Source organism: Micrasema longulum, unplaced genomic scaffold (genome assembly GCF_059751315.1).
Source record: "Micrasema longulum isolate JH-2025_06_02 unplaced genomic scaffold, ASM5975131v1 h1tg000501l, whole genome shotgun sequence".
NCBI classification, from domain to species: Eukaryota; Metazoa; Arthropoda; class Insecta; order Trichoptera; family Brachycentridae; genus Micrasema; species Micrasema longulum.
Window position 1 is genome coordinate 1,236,955 of NW_028277698.1, and position 17,603 is coordinate 1,254,557.

The 17,603-nt window shown below is 30.4% G+C and overlaps 1 protein-coding gene across 1 annotated transcript in view; it reads right to left on the reverse strand.

The window, feature by feature from the left end:
• Positions 1–1,091: 1,091 nt before the first annotated feature.
• The window catches only part of CAH9 (Carbonic anhydrase 9), a 63,281-nt gene continuing 46,769 nt past the window's right edge, over positions 1,092–17,603 (reverse strand). The window contains exons 3-5 of the mRNA XM_088227408.1: positions 6,216–6,484; positions 4,637–4,864; positions 1,092–1,603 (exon numbers count right to left, since the gene is read on the reverse strand). Coding sequence (XP_088083534.1) covers positions 1,382–1,603; positions 4,637–4,864; positions 6,216–6,484 — 719 coding nt within the window. The 3' untranslated portion in view covers positions 1,092–1,381. The remainder of the gene's footprint in view (positions 1,604–4,636; positions 4,865–6,215; positions 6,485–17,603) is intronic.

The following is a 17,603-nucleotide window of genomic DNA, read 5'->3' on the forward strand; positions in this document are numbered from 1 at the left end:
GGTCTCACCGCTTTCTAGTATAGCGTAAAATGTATGTTATGATAGAAACATTCCAAATTATTTTGTTTTTTAAAAGAAATCGTCAAATGACTCATCTCATTATTCTACAAAAATAATTTAAATTATATTAACATTAACATTGTTACATGATGAGAAACACCAAATACAACAAATAGTTTTAGGTTAACATTATGCAGGTACATAATATTATATCAACCATAAAAAACTAACATAACATAATCATTTTGAAAATTAAAAACAGTATTATTATATCCTTGAAACTACATGCTTCTAAAATTTGCCCAATTGTTAATGTTATCTTTGTTAATATTGAACATTTATAGCTTGACTAATTTTACGTATCTTAATATTTGTAAAAATCTTAAAATTAAAATGTTAGCAATAAAAACATCAGATATTTTCTTATTATTTTATGTGTAAAGTTAAACATGTTTGTAATAAAATACACATGTTAATGAATGGCACTTTCATCAAATTACAAACATTTAAATGGCACATAAGAACTCTTTCGTATTTTAAAAATTGGTTTACCTTCTCCAATTTTTGTTACTGAACATCTATCTGTCTGTGCGGTTACATTTAATTCAACTTAGATTAAATTAGACCTTTATTTAAATAAAAATATATAAATCAGAACATTGTTCCTAAAAGTAGTAAAGGGCTTAGTAATTCAAACGACGTTATTATTGCATTGTTTGCTTTAGTGCATTGATAAAATTTATATGGTTTATTAAATGCAAAATATACCATAAGTTTAGATTATGTACATATTTTTTTTACTGTTTTTCATCTCGGCATTTTCTTTAATCTCAATGTTTATTTTTGATTTGAATGCATAACCTAACTGAAGAATTTATGTGAACATAAACAACAAATTTTTTAGGATTTCTTTTTTAAAAAGCAGTGTTTTTATAATTTGTTTATTATAAATTTAATCATATATTCGTTTATGCATTTATAAGAACTTTTTTTTATATAATAGGAGATAGAAATGTTTCTGTTACGTCTTCATTAATTTTGAACTTTTCATATTGGTCAATCCAATGCAGACAATTATTTTTTAGTAATTCTTTTGTGATTTGCGATATTTGTTTTACAAAAAAATATTGCAATCAATCAGTTATTAAAAAGAAAAAGATGCCGTGTGGAAATTATGTGTGGTTATTTAAAAATCACAACAAAACAACTTACAAATGTTAATAAATTATGAATATAGCCCACATACTTCTTTTCCTGCGCTCTTTTAAATCTAATTAAGTTTCTTGTTAGTATTCTAGAGAATTTATTAGAATATGAGGTACAAATAGTTTGTTTTATTAATAAGTGACATTCATCAATTATTACAATACACGGTTGCTGTTTACTCTCCATCATCTATTTCATTTTCCTCATCGTCGTCGAAGTTATCTTCTCCCAGCCAGTCCCATTTGCTATAGTGAACGTTGTTATACTTTATAAATTTAGCTGAGTTTCCCATCACAGTGCGGACAAACACTCTTCTGTGGTACAGGGGCTGAAGATGTCTAAAATTATCCACAATAATTCCATCAGAGCTGTCCGACAGTTGCCGGAATTTCTCCATCTGAAAAGAATAAGATTTCACAACTACAATTCCTTGAATATACGGCTAATGAAAATACAAAAAATACGTAATTTAAAAATCTATCTTTAGTAAAACAGTACAGTGAGAGAATTCTTACCAAAAAATAATGACTTATATAATATTGTCTCCTTATATCCGTCCTTTAACAAAAAATGTTGTTCACAGAACACTACTTTAGGAAAATAACATACCTATTTATTTTTTTTCAGACTTCACAAAACTTAATATAATTTTTTTAAATTCTCAGAAAACACGATGTAATATTATGTATTTACTTTTCTCCATATCGTATAAAAAAGTTTATTGAAATTTATAATGAGAAGATAATCATATTTCAATAACTGCATACTGTCACCATGTGTTTAACAATAACAGCATAAATAAGATGTTTTATTGTTTATTATTCAACAAAGTACCTTTAGTTATAATCATTCTTGTATGGATTTGTAATGGGTTTTTGAATACTTGTGCTTGCAATATAAATGCAAATATATCCCATAAATAATGTTATTTTGTAGGTCTAGGTTTAACAGTGCATTAGGTGCGAATACTTTAATAAAAACAGGTATGGTAGATTGTGTCTATTTTTATCTTAATATGACACCGATTAATTAATTAGCATTCCGTTATACCAAATAAAATTATTTCTTTTTATCAATAACAATGTACAGAAAATACACTATGCAGAATATTTTTTGTGTAAATTGAGTAATATCAATTTTCAATATTTTTGCTGAAAAAACCTTTAAAACCAGTAATTAAAATTACACTATGTTAATGGAAGTAAACACTTAAATAATATGTAATTTACATTGAAATAAACATGTCATAAATATTTATATTTATGTCATATTTTACAAATATAAAGTAACGTCAACCACTTCTAGGTGAAATAGAAGCCATTAAAACTACTTTAGCTATAAATATTATTGTATTATGCAGATTTTTTTTTTTATTGAATAAAACAACTTTTAGTATTATATTGAAAAAGGGATTCTCCTGGGTTGTTTTCACTGTATTTTTATGGTTATAATGTAAAGTATTTGTTCATCTGAAACTTTGGAAACTATCTAGTTTCCAAAAAAAAGAACAACTAGTAAATTCATTTACTAATATCTTAGAGTATATTATACTCCAAGACCAATATAAACAATAAATTAACTAATACATACAATATTAATTTCATAAACTTTGTTATAAACAGTGCAGTGCCATAAATGGTGATATTAATACAAAAGGCAGGTGATTACTTATTGTTTTTTTTTTTTTACATTATTGTAAATTTGTTTAAATCCTTATAAAAAAGTGCTGGCCTCAACTCATTAGGAAGTTTATTAACATTAATAAATACTTTAACCTTTTTGAGAAGGCAATATGGAAGGCGATATCGTCGCTTCACTTTATTTTGTCCAACAGACCAAAACACAAATCTGCAGAAATAGGGCTTTAAAGTTTTTTTTTACGAAAAAAGCATAAATAATGACCACAACTTAAGAAAAAAATTGTTAAAAAACCTTAAACAATTAAAAAAAAAAATTTTTTCATTTAAATTTTATAAATTCAACTTCGAAGTGAAGCGAAGTCAACTTAAGTATAACTTGGTTATATGGTCACCGTATTACAGGGTTTATGTTGAGGACATCGAAAGAGTTCAGCATGAATTTTTGCATTTTATCAATTTTAAATTAAGTATACCGATTAAATACATTAAATACACATACTTGAATGATTATTTAAACATCCAAACATTAGGAAACAGACGAAAATTAAATGACTTGCTTTTTTTTATTTAAAATAATAACATCAATGTTCGATTGCTGTGAACTTATAAATTTGATTAATGTGCGAGTGCCTGGTCGAGTTACTCGATGTAATACTCTGTTTTTCTGTGGTCCATCATCGACCCGTTACAGTGCGAATTCACCAGTTGTACCGATGCATATGCAGTATATACTTGCGAACCAATATGCTAACAACATCAATGTTTTTAACATAAGTCTTGTAAATTTTTAAAATCAATGTACATATATGTTCCATATCAAATAGAACTTAATATTTTGTTTATATTGTATTGTAATATTATATACCTAGCTGCTTTAAACTGTATTTCTTTAATGTATTTGTATTTTATTTGTTTATCTTTTTTTTTTAATATCTAGCTTCTAAAGCTTCTTTATTTATTTATTTTTTAATAAAACAACTATACTTCTAAACACTGTTCAATATTTTATTTCTTTATATTGTATTTTTTTACATTTATGTTGTTTATACACTCATCTTTTTAATTTTATTTTTATACCAACTTAAGTTCTAAACAATGTTCCTATATTTTATTTTTATATACTGTTTTTTTTAATTTACATCCTTGTTTAAATACTCATTTTCTTTTTTTTATACCAACTTTACTTCTAAACACTCTTCTATCTTTTGTTGCTTTATATTTTATTTTTAAAATTTTGTGTTGTTTATTTACTCATGTTTTATATAACTTCCATGTATGTAAAAGCCTTATGGGAGTAAAAAATTAATAAAATAAAAATAAAAAAATAAATAAAGGCTTTCTCAGAATTTCTAAACACTTAACTCAATTTTGTTAAAAATGGTATATTGGACAAAAACGAACTAAAGCGACGATATAAATACATTGTTCGAATCAATTCTTTAATTTACCTTATGATATTTACATTCCTAGTGCCTTTTCAAAGAAGAAAAGAACTCTTGTGCTCGAAGAGCCATTAGACATCAAATTTTATAATTTAAAAAAATATTTTTAAATGTGCAGTTCATTCTTCTTATTGAACATTGTAAAAACGTATTATATTCATATTTTAAATTAATAGTTTATATTTTAAGACAGTGAGCGTTTATTGAGTTTCTTTTTTCGTTGGTTTATGTCTTATATTTTGTCAAGTTCCAGCGGAAGATTCATAATATTTTTTCATTAATTGAAGTGTTTTTAAATTCTTTTAACGTCTTAATTAAAAATGACCATTTTGGCCATTTTTGAGTCACCTGAAATACAGATATGTGCAGAAGTTCGGGGTACAGGATCCATGTGACAGCCTCTGAACATGGAGGAGTAGTCAGAGAACCTTTGTATGTGTAGAATCTCTCTGTAGAGATCGGCAGCAGGGAAGAAAGAGTAAAGGTGGTATTCAGAATCATATTAGTATTATATGCTTCTATCAGAGATAAATTCTTCACCAACGGGTTTAACTCCTTTGCCTCCGTGTCTTGAATCTAGAAGAAAAATGTTTAAAACTCTTAATTATGACGAAAAAATATGAATTATGCATTAGTTCCACCTAACATACATTTATAAATTTTATTTGAAAACATATTCCAATTGAAATAAAATTATAACATTTTAGCAGCAGGCTAATAGTTCATCGGGTCAAAAATTATTTTTTACTAACATTAATGAAAATTATTTATTATTTGACTTTTTAAGATTTTTTTTAAAAGGTAAAATCTTTTAGCAGTTTATCCATCTGAAATGGCAATTTGTAATGAAAGTGTGGAAAATTAGATTGAAATTTTTTTACTCCGATAAAGTATTTTATCTACATGGGCGTTTTTAGTGTACTTTAGTTATTTATTTTAGAAAATAGCATAATAAAAATGAACATTGCTTAATTTTGTTGAAATAAAGGTATAACGCTATTTTATTGAAAAATAATGTAAGCGTAAGGGTCTGGACACATCACCAACGCGCGGTACAGTGATGTGTAGCCCGTGTACGGGTGCGCCGCGCACTCTCAGGGCCCATCCGCTCGCCAGTTGATGTTTCTCAAAATATTTGTATCACAGTTTGTACTCAAACTTGCAGTTTTTGTCTAGATATGGACCGCGAAAGACGTATTCTTCTCTTGTCATTAAGAACGAACCGTAATAACAAATATATTTTTTTTTTGCACCACAACAGGTCAGGAGGCCCAATTGCAATGGTGAATTACATCACGGTATACCCAGGCAGGAGAAAAATTACATTTTGTGCTCTCACTGGGAATCGAACCCGGAACCTTCCATGTGTGAGTCAAGCGACTTGACCACTACACCACAGAGGCCGCCTCACATCAACTGCCGAGCGGATGCGCCGCGCTGGCGCTGTGGTGATGTGTCCATTGTCCAGACCCACGGTATATTTTTGAAAAATCCTTGTACAATGTATATAATAATATTACATGGGTATTAGCAAATTATCTTTAGGTAGTTTAAGGTTTAAGCTCAATATAAAATAAAAAAATATAATTCCCTATCACCAAATTAAAAAGATATTGATCAATAGGTTGGTATGGATAATTATTTGTGTAACGTGTAATAACCTAAATTGCCTCTTCTTGACACCTACGGGCTCTCGCCATTCTTGAAGACTGTCGAGGATGATCTTCCGCCTTTATTTGGTGGAACTAAGATACGCGGAATTGGTGTGGAGGAGGTGAAAGTGCTAGCTGGTGATAGGAATGATAGGATCTTTAGGCGTTTGGTGATGTCCACATGCTCCACTTAGGAGCGGATGTGGAAAAAGAAGAATACACCTACATATAATGTCATGTTATTTATGTTTGATGTGTACCCTGTATTTACGCACCTGATAAAAGAACGCCAACACTGTCAAGCCATCTTTATGGTTGACAGCCTCCGTGACGGTGGGGTAGTTTTTATTCCTGTGAATGATGTGCATCTCCATGGGGTAGCGGATATCGTTCATGACATGTTCGCTTCCTCTGTTGTTCTTGTCTCCCCAGTGGAAGTGGAGACCCTCGAGTTCGTATTCTGAGTCCAGTCGGCCCCCGAAGACGTAGGGTAGCTTGTCGCTCGGGCCGGCATCAGCACCGTACTTGGCAATGGAAAGGCTAACTGTAAAGAAGGAAGGTAAGTATATTAAAAAGTGGAAAGACTGACTGTAAAGAATGAAGACTAACTTAATAAGGATTTTAGTTCTTTTACTCCACAAAAATCAATCAACAAAATAATTTGAAGAGTATGGGATTGTATGCGGATTTTAATAGTACATCCATTTTCCCTTCTCAAAAAAGGCTATTCATCTCCTTAAAAAATATATTGTCATATTGTCATTGGCATTGGCACTAACATTAAGAAAATGTGACAATCTTTTAGAGTGTAAATAAGTAAATAGAATATGTTTTTTATTTATTATTAAATTTGTTTTTTTTCGAATTAATTGTATATTTATATACTAATAGTTGAAAACATGAGTGGAGAAAGGTGTTACATGAGTGGAGAAAGGTGTTAATGTGACAAAAACAATAGGCAGAGATATCTACCGTTAATGTTTTGAAGACCAATACAATTACTGATAAAATAACACCCTCATTCGATATCAAAATCAGTTTTCTGCTATTTTTTATGTTTTAATTGGCTTTATGTGAAAGGGCTGTACATACAATCTTCATTTATGTAAAAAATAGCATTTTTAAAAATTTTCAACATAATGCCTTAATCCACTCGTGACTTAACTCGTAAATAATTTTTTTTTTGTATAGGTGACTCCTTTGAATTTTTAAATTTAAGATAAATGTATATTTTAATTAATAATAATAATAACAATAACAAAATATTATAATTTCGAATACGTGAAAAACAAATTTAGTCTGACATCATATTTAATTATTCGTATGTAAAACGTTTCTACTCAACAGAGGTTTTTACCTAAAGAGCTGAAATATGTTCAACCCAATAATTCTGTATTTTTTATCCGGAAATAAGTCAATGAACATCTCTTGTAATATATTAATAACTCTCAAAGGGGTTAAATCCAAATCTTGTCTATAAAAATTTCGACAAACTCACAATATTGTTGATAAAACCAGCTGGTCCAAGAAGAAGTATAAAAATTGAAAAGTATTTTTAGGCGATGTATAGCATGTAAGTGAATCTCACCCGCATTATCAAAGGTGTCAGCTCTTAACTTCGCTAAGAGTAAAATGTTTTCACTAATTTAAAATGGTAATAGTAGGAATAAGGTATTTCTTAAAATTAATTTACCGTTGTTTTTATAGGTAACTTTATTTTTTTTATACCTGTGGGAGGTCTTATCTATGTAAATAATTTTGTTTCATCGTCAATATCAACTAGTTGACACATTGGATAATTTAAAAGACTAAAGTTTATAGACAATGCTTAATTTTCTCCTATGAAAATAAATTTAAATAAATTTTATTTCAAGGATACTGTTATTTTGTTTTTTTTTTAAATACTACTATATTTTACCATTATTTTGTTGATTTAAATGATACCATTATTTTGTATATTTGATTATGTGTGAATCTTAATTTGTATAATTTATATTTTTAAAATTATATCTGATTATCTTTTTTGCATTGTATTCTTTGGAATTTTATTATTTATTACTTATACCTTTTTTTCTAGATTGTTATTCTATGGCATCACATGTCATTATAATTTAATCTGATTATTTTTACCATGTATTTTTATTGTTAATTATTATGGCTTGACACGGGCATAGCCTAAAAAGCCTGAATAAGTTCATTAATATTTAAACTAGTGTAATTTTGAATGAATAAATAAATTAAAATAAAAACAATACTTGAGTATGTAAAAAAAATTGCATAGACTAGATTTCCTCCCTAGAGAGTTATTTAGATCTAAATTTGTTGCGCTTTAATTGCGTTCGGAATACCAGCCCCTGTGGTGGTATTCTGAATCTTCTCTACCCCCTAGAGAGTGGTTAATTTGGGGATTTTTATTTTTTTAATACGACGATACTTAAATTCATATAATAGCCACACTGGTGGTTAAACATCAAACGATGTATAAAACTGTTTTAAAAACTAATGCGGTTTGGTCAATTCAACCAAATTAAGTGTTTTGGGTAATGCTTAAGATCGCTATAATGTTCTTAATGAAAATCATCATGTTTGATTTCACGTGTTCATATTTATTTGACGTTTAACCATCAATGTGGCCAATGAAGCAAAATGTAAACGCATGCAAAAAATAAAAGTCCGTAAATTCATTACTCTCTAGGGGGTAGAAAAAATTCAGAATACCACCCCTGGTATCTATTAAAACAAATATATATCGCTAGCTCAAAGCAACAGTGAGATATAGCCGAAATTTCCGATTTTGAGGTACACATGCAAATATGTTAATAAATTAAATAAATGAGTATAATCTATGTGAAAATATAGTATTAATAATATACTTCAAATAATTTAATCTAGTCAGACCCTTTGCGCACCTCTAAGTCCGATTATCTCAGAATATGTTCTCTAGAGATCTGACTGTTGCTTTGAGCTAGCGATATTATGGTATTGTCATAAAACTCCCGTGACGAATATTCGAGGTATTTTCACCGGTGGAGAAATTGAGCAGCCAATTGAAAATTGGCGGACGTCCGACTAAAAAAACGAAAAATGCACTTTTTCACTGGTACGTCAACCGAACAGATTATAATTATTTAAGATTCTGTTTGGATTCAAAAGTTAAATACAAATCATCGCATAATTATTCAACATAGAAAACTATAAAATAAAATAAACGTACATTTAATTTATTGCTTGGCTGGCTACCAATTTGGTGAATTAATATGTGGAAACAACCAAACAACGCCACCGTATGAAGATGCGACAAAAATGCTAAGTGATCTTGCTTCCCGCGTCCCGCGTTTTTCCCTTTGTTATTTTTAATTGAACTCCTAAACCAGTAATATAATTTATTTAAACCGATACAAATCACCAGACAAAAAAGCTATTAGTGAAAATTCGAATTTTATGTAGGTATACACAATCCTAATTACATATTAAGCCATCAAATTACTTTGGTTTTCTGTTTTATCAAAAGATTTCTTTTGACTTCTGAAAAAAAGGCCCTACTTCTCTTAAATTATCTTTTTTTTTTAAATGCGTACCGTAGATTATATTTTTATTTATTTATTTCATTAGGGAATAATAACAGATAACTGGACATACAAGATCTGTATAATATTACTAGACCCGTCTCCAGTGCAATCTGTTACGAATTATAAATTAATAAAAGTAATTAGGATTGTGTATAAGTATAAAAGCTAAAGAAACACGTTTTTAAGAAAATAAAAACAAGAAAAAAAAACACGTTTTGAAAAAAAAAACAGTTATCGTAAAACTCTTAGCTAAAGAAAACTAGGAAAATGAATAAAAAATACATAAAAGAAGGCATAAAATACATAAAAGATCGAAGATTGGAACTTACTCAAAACCTTAGTGACATTGTTTTATTAATCAATGATTAATTCGCAGGGGCGAACAGTGAAAATCTAAAAGTTAACCACATCAAAATCTTTTCACAACACCAATAAAAAATGCCTTTTGGACCTACGCCTGTTCAAATAATACATACATTACAATAATTTGATTTTTAATATATCCACCTAATCAATTAATTAATCAAATCTGATTTGCATGGTAAAAATATATTTCAATTGCAGCCATTGCTTTGTCACGAGAGTTCGGTTTGAAATAATCAACATTAAAACGAACTCTAAAAAAATCCTGCTTGTCTACTATTTTTCGCATATCAATCAGAATTATTAATATGCATTATGTCCATAAGTATCTATATCGTACATATAATATACAAACGCCAATCATAATTTATATTACGTTTTTTTTATGTCTCCTGCTGATGGCGACAACTTTTTTTTGTTATGTTTCAATCACAAAATAATTCGTAGGTCATATCCGCGATAAAAAAAATCGTTAAATTTATCATAAGCACGTCAAATCGGCTTTAGCCGAAACGCTTCAGAAATACAAAGGCTTAAATAATAATTATGACTTGTTATTAATTAGGGGAAAGTCGGGTAATTTGGTACAGTGGGAATTCTTCAATAAGTCATATTTCCCCCATCCTACGGCATCCGTTGTAACAAATTATGACAGAATAAGCCTGAAGATCGAACTTATCACAGAGAGCGTGCGGTACCTCTCTGATCGAATAACGTTCTTCTTCTTTCTTCCTAATAATTTGGCCAGTGTGAAATGCTGATAGCGAGCAGGCTGATTCTGTCACAATTTCGTTTCGTAAGTTCGTTCGTTAGCCATTTATCCATCTCATTCTACCGCAAACAAAACCTTATTTCGCTCTCGTTCCCTCTCATACGATACGAATTAGTTGCAGCACAAAGTCACTTATTTAATTTTATCGTTAATTTCTGTTGTTCACAAATTTAAGTGAAAGTGTATTTGTTTGGGTTTTTATATTTCCATATGCATTCAACATTGTCTTTTGTTATATGTATGTATGTTTTGAACTTAGATTATTTTTTCGATTGCATGTCAAAACGTGTTTTAGTTTGGTCCATTTTGCTTTATTCGGCGTTTTTGGGGAATTGAGAACGATGTGATTGGGGTAATTGGGAACGTTCTTAATTACCCATAATCAACTTGTTCTGTCAAAACCTTTAACCACCACGCAGTATAGTTGAAAAAATCTTCGTCCAGCTATTGATGACATCAAATATAAAAGAGTTAGCTATGGACAAGCTTTCATCAAGTATTCGTTATTAAAAACAACAGTATTTATAAACAGATGAAACTTGAAGTTTGCAATTAGCCGAAAAAGGTCGTTACACAATTTTGAATAAAGATTAAGAAGATCGATGGTCGATTGTAAACCTTTTTATGGGAAAACACCAAGGACCTTAAAAAAATTCTTTCACGAGTGCTGTGACCAACAATCTAAAACATGATTTTATCAAAAAAAAGCCAATGGCTGACAAAGACTGCTATTATTACGAGTTTATGTCCTAGTCCTTATTATTTTAGTAGGCAAAGAGAATAGAACACCATATCACACTGTCTTTGCAAATATATCTCGCTTCCTCTACTTGGTAATGCCATGTCTTTCTCGGTCTTCTCCGATTTCTGAATCTATTAATATTTGCATCATAAATCCTTTAAGCCGTTCTTTTATTAACGCAGAACGCCTTTTTATTTTGTCGATGTCAACTAATATTTTTAGCAACTGCAATAAACATTTTTAAATAACATAGTTGGTTAATCATAACAAACGATAGCAATTCAAAGGATTTTCACTATTACAAAAACAGGTGCAGCATTCAAAAGCAAGTCTAAAGAATGTCAAAATTAAATCTCTGCTTCGTAAAAAAAAATCCAGTCACAAAAGCTTGATCACAGAATATATTATCAAATGGCAGCGAACCGTAACACACTCTCAATTAAGTTGAAATACCTTCTTACAGGATTTTTCTTTTGCTGTGTGATGGTTTTTCTTTGATTTAGAAATAGGACAACAGACCCAGAAACCTTTGATAAAAGAGTGGTAAAAAAAGGCAATACTGAGGATGCATCCTGAGAGGAGCTCGATCACATGTGCCTATTTTAAAAGGCATTCAGTTCTTATCGTCCTGGGCGTCCACTGCTGATAGTTCTTCAATAGCTCAAGTCAGATGCACAACTCGGGAGAAGACAATGTAAGTACGGGAGTTTTAAGCTAGTAAAAAAGCCTGGAGGAACATAGTTTCCATTGAATGGACTAAGTAATTATGCATGAGGTTATTTGATTTATTTATTCAATATTCAAGATGTTTATTTGGATTAAATATTATAATTAGGGATTGTAAACTATATTATTCAACATTACAAACGATTGTCAATCAGAATAAAATAATTATGTAAAGATCAGACACAATAATACCATCACAAGGACATCAGTATGCACAAATACACAAATAGTATTGTGGTTTGGGATTTACATTATATTTAATCGCCCAATTATTTGATGAATGAAACGAATGTTATAAAACATAATCTTTATAATCCTAACGTACTGTTTTGGCGACAAGAATACTTCGTGTATTTAATTTACTGTAAATTCCTTAAGATGTCTGCTTTGGAAGTTAGTATTTACTATCTACAGTTGTAAATACAAGAATCTGGTGAATTGCAAAATGTAATTGTTTGGGTACCAACCAAAGAATAATTAATTATAATTTGAGTCTTCTTTCTATCAATTCAATTCTGACAAATACTTCCGAAGCTTATTATCTTAATGAATCATTTCCACAATTACAGACAACGGGTCAATATTAATACACATACACGCCCCATAAAGTAAAATATTTTTTTAAATAGTGACACGAAAACAAATACATAGTTACTGAGTTTGTTTATTTTTACCAGGGCTGCATTCAACGATCATGCATATGCCACAAAAAATTGGAGGATAAAGTAAAAACGGTATTACCGGTCACTTAAGGAGAAATAATCACAAATCAGCTATTAATCAATATTTGTTTATAAACATTCTACCGATTATACTTTCAGTATTCTTCTAACATAATCAAAATCATCGAGATCAATAAATTATACAATTTTGGCAAAATCAATATTAAAAAAAAAAACGGATTTGACCGGTACTAAACACAGTCACTAGGTTGGTAATAGAGGTCAAGCTTTGTTCAGGTATAAGTCACAGATATAGCCCTAAAGAGAGTCATACCCGGAGCAATCATCATGAGCCCAGAGACCACATAGCACACACCTACACCAAAAGTCGTAATTTGTCCATAATCATCACAAATTACCCATTTATTATCTAAGTCCTCAACAGCTTCAGTATCTTCATCTTTACGCAGGTCTGTCATTTCTATTTCCGAGTCCGACGTACTACCATCACTCTTGTCTTTGTCTTGAAATGTTCTATTCTTAGTCATTTTTACATTCATCGATTTTACTTTTTTTTCTTGTTGTTATCGATATTAAAAGTGACTTTTTTCTTCTCTCTTGTCATTTTTCTATTTTCTTTCTCGATCAGAGCTGCTTTGTTGAGAGTACCTGTCAGGACTGTTGCATGTTATTTGCATCTTGCCTCTTGATTTGTTTATTGTTTGATGAAACCTGCAAAATGTTTCAGCCAATCTACATATAGATCTCGTTGATCGATTAACATAATTTTGGAGCATCAAAAACATTTTTAGGTTAAAAACCTGTAGAGACAAGTTCAAAATCGAAGATTACTTGAAATGCTTGATAATTATACTAGAATAATTATAACTAACAATGTAAGACAAATAAAACAAACGCTCACCTCTTATTGTCTGACAACAACAATTTGGCGTGAAAATAATTGACGCACATTCATTCCAAACATGTGCTGGGAACTGAGCGGCACGGGAAACCTATAGTTACGCCACCCACTTTATATGTGTGCGTGCGCGGGAATGTTGTAATACGGGTGACATTGTAATGATCAGTATTACTCCCTGACCGGCATTACCCGTTTTTACCCTACTCATTATTGGTTTGTAAAAAGTTTGTTTTTTAACGTTAACAATCAACATTCGTTTTTGGTGGATCCTAATTAGATTATTTCTTTAAATTATTTATAATTTCAAACAATTTATTTCTTATTACTGGATTTTGGGGAACGCAAAAATAATATTAACTCATATTTATTCTATTTTTAAAACATATTCGTATTAGTGCGCCCCTGTAAATAAGAAAACCTTCGTAATTGCACCGCTAGGCGTAGTTTGACGTTTACAAAAAATACTATTTATATTTGAATATTAATTGTTTAAAGCTTTGTTAATCCCTCATGAACAAATATTTACCAATGAAAAGTTACACAATTCTTTTTACAATGTTTATCCGAAAGGTTTTTATACGCTTTCATGACACAAGTAGACATTTTTGTTTCGATTCCAAACATCATGCTTGGCTGGAGGTCGAAGAACGACTAAATACGCATGGGGCATGACTGAGCGTTTGAGCATGAGTTACGTGTCATCATTTGAGGGCTCAGGGCATGTTTATATGTCAATGTGAAGACAGATAAACAAGAGACATGTCTATAATAGCTTACAACTCTAGATAATTATATATTAGGGCACTCAATCAAGGAGTTAATTACTGTATAAATAAATAAGTAGGTAATTGGTAGTTACCAATAATTATTCTGTGCGACTTGACTAGGTATCATCAATAAAAACGCAAATTTTATATCAACACTCATGTCCTAATTTATTATTTTTTCACACCGTTTTTAAATAAATAAAAAAATTAAAAAAACACTTTAATATTTTACGTTTATTGCGTCCATCAGTCAGAAACTATCGATAAGTACATTATGCAAATATTATAATTTAGAGGTTTGCATAGTAAGATATACGTTATAATTTTATGGTTTTATCTCATAATTATATGAACGATTTTGACATAGTACATAAATAGAACTTTGTCAAAAATAAAAATGAACTTTTTCAATTTATTATTATATGAGTATTCCAGCAACGTTTTTATTACAATATTTTGAGTTTGTCTAAATGTTTGTAGACAAAATACTGGATTTCACCACCCCCTAGGAAGTTGGAACAAATTATAATAGATATTAAGTCTAGGCGTTTACAGGGCTTATGGCCTGTAATTGGCTGGTTTAAGTGGCCAATTTGCACTTTTACACACCTTATAACATTCACAATTGTACTTTTATTTGTACATCCATATGTCTTCAATTTACAGAGCTAAAAACTTTATTGTTATGATGAGATTCATCTGATTGAATTAATTGTTATTTGTTCATCTTAATAAATCTCTAAGGGTTTAAGTTCAATATTTTGTCTACAAACATTTGGATAAACTCAACATATTTTAAGTAAACCAACTGGTCCAAGAAAAAGTATCCAAATTTTAAAATTGTTTTCAGGCATTGCCTAGAATATGAAATATCAAATCTCTTTAAAACAAAAAAAGTTTCAGCTCTTAAACTTAACTAAAATAAAATAAAAACTTAAATTTATTTTAAAAGGGGGAAATAGTTTTTGAGAAGAGAATTTGGAAGTCTAGGCATTTACGTGGCTTATGACCTGACATTAGCTGGTTGTGGCCATTTAATTCACACAATTAACACACTGTTAAATTCAACATTCCGCCTATGTTTAAACATCCACGTTTCCTCAATCCTTCAATCTGTTGACTTTTGTGAGCTGAAAACTTTCTTGATACATAATTATTTATTATTCTTGAATAAACAAGTTATTATATATTTACCAGGGGCGAACGGTAATTTTATTTACAGGTTAGCTATAAAAAAATAATTTATTTGTACCAACATAGTAGGTACATAATATTATGTAAGTTATATGTACTATAAATTGCTATTTTTTCAGTGGTTCTGTGTGATACAACAACTCTCATCTATGGAATCAACTCAAATAACGTAACTTCGTGATATATTATATTGTGTAGCTGTATTATCCATTAATTTAACACATAACTTAATAAAAGTTAATAAAAAATAGCACAATTAATTCAATCAGTATTAGGTATTCTCATTATGATTGAAATGTCAACTAGCCGATTTGTTCTAGAAATGAATAATGTCAAAAACGGCCGCGTCGAGCGCCATATTATGTGTTGGGAGTCATATGTCAAAACTGTCATCTCAAAGGAAAATAGTCTTTAAGAAAAAATGTTTGAAATACTGTTTTCCAAATCGAGAACCTTCAAAGAATTTGTGTAATCTGAAAGTTTACTCTAGGAGAAAAATCCCGCCACTTGGTTTAACATGTTCAAAATATAGTACACTTATTTGTATGAAGAAATAAGCTGTAGTAATCGGCTAGTTCCTTGACTCAATGCTGGCGCTGGACGCGCTTTATTAATATTTTTATTTATATTTGGAGAAAAATACAAGATTTATAAGAAATAGTAAATATTTGTTTGTTTTTCTGTAAATAAAGTTACCGTATAACATTATTATGGATAGTAAAATATAATGGTAAGCTGCGCATAATCGCTTCTATACACGGTTCGCCCCTGATATTCACTCATTGAGTTACTATTGTATGAAAGTGAAACGTGGACTATCGGACAGGCAGAACGGGGCGGCTAGAGGCGTTTGGGACGTGGTGCTACAGGCGCATGTTGATTCATCGGTCGGAACATGTTGAACACCTAACACCGAGGTATCAAACAGGACGGGGGAGTCTAGATGCTCGCTCAATAAAGTTGCACAACAGCGATCCAAATGGAAAGGCCATAACATAAGACACCCAGGCCTGCTTCTTCTTGTGAAGGCACAAATTACAGAGGACGACCCCGTTAAATGGCTTTAAATGGACCAGATTATCTCCGACACGCGTTGTAGCGGGTACGCCGAGTTGAAGAGACAAGCGGGGGATGGAGACGGATGGAGACTGACCATGCATGAAGCAAACCGATCGCACAGATTGTGACCCGCGAAGAAGAAGGAATCCTGAATTTCACGCGCATGTTAATCATGTCAATAGAGTGAAATTAAACTTTTTATAAAGTGGTAAATTTCAAATAATTCGATTCTACTTTATATTACAACCCACTAACTACGGTTATAAAAATCTAATCATCAGACATATCTGAACGCTATAAAGAAAAAAAATATATATCATGATTTATGGCCTGCATAAGTATGCATATCGTAATGACTGATTTGACTCAGATATCTGAAGTTTATGACTTATTTTTACCTTCAATATTAATGTGCATTTCAATTAACTTATCATAGTCATAATATACGGGTTTACCTAGGTAACTTTTCCATTTCCATCTCCATACCAATGTGGGCAAGGTATAGACGGTGCAAACCATGCCTCATTTCGGTGTCCTCTCCAAGGGTGGTATTCTGAATCTTCTCTACCCCCAGAAGAGTGATTAATTTTGGAATTTGTATTTTTTGCATGCGTGTACACTTTGCTTCATATCTGGCCACACCGACGATTAAACGTCAAATAAATATGAACACGTGAAATCAAACATGATGATTTTAATTTTGAACATTATTGAGACCTTAAGCATTACCCAAAACACTTAATTAGGTTGAATTGACCAAACCGTATCCGGTTTTTAAACAGTTTTATAGGTACATCATTTGTCGTTTAATCATGAGTGTGGCCATTTATGAAGCAAAGTGTAAACACATGCAAACATATATTTAAAAAAATATTTTATAATTGTTT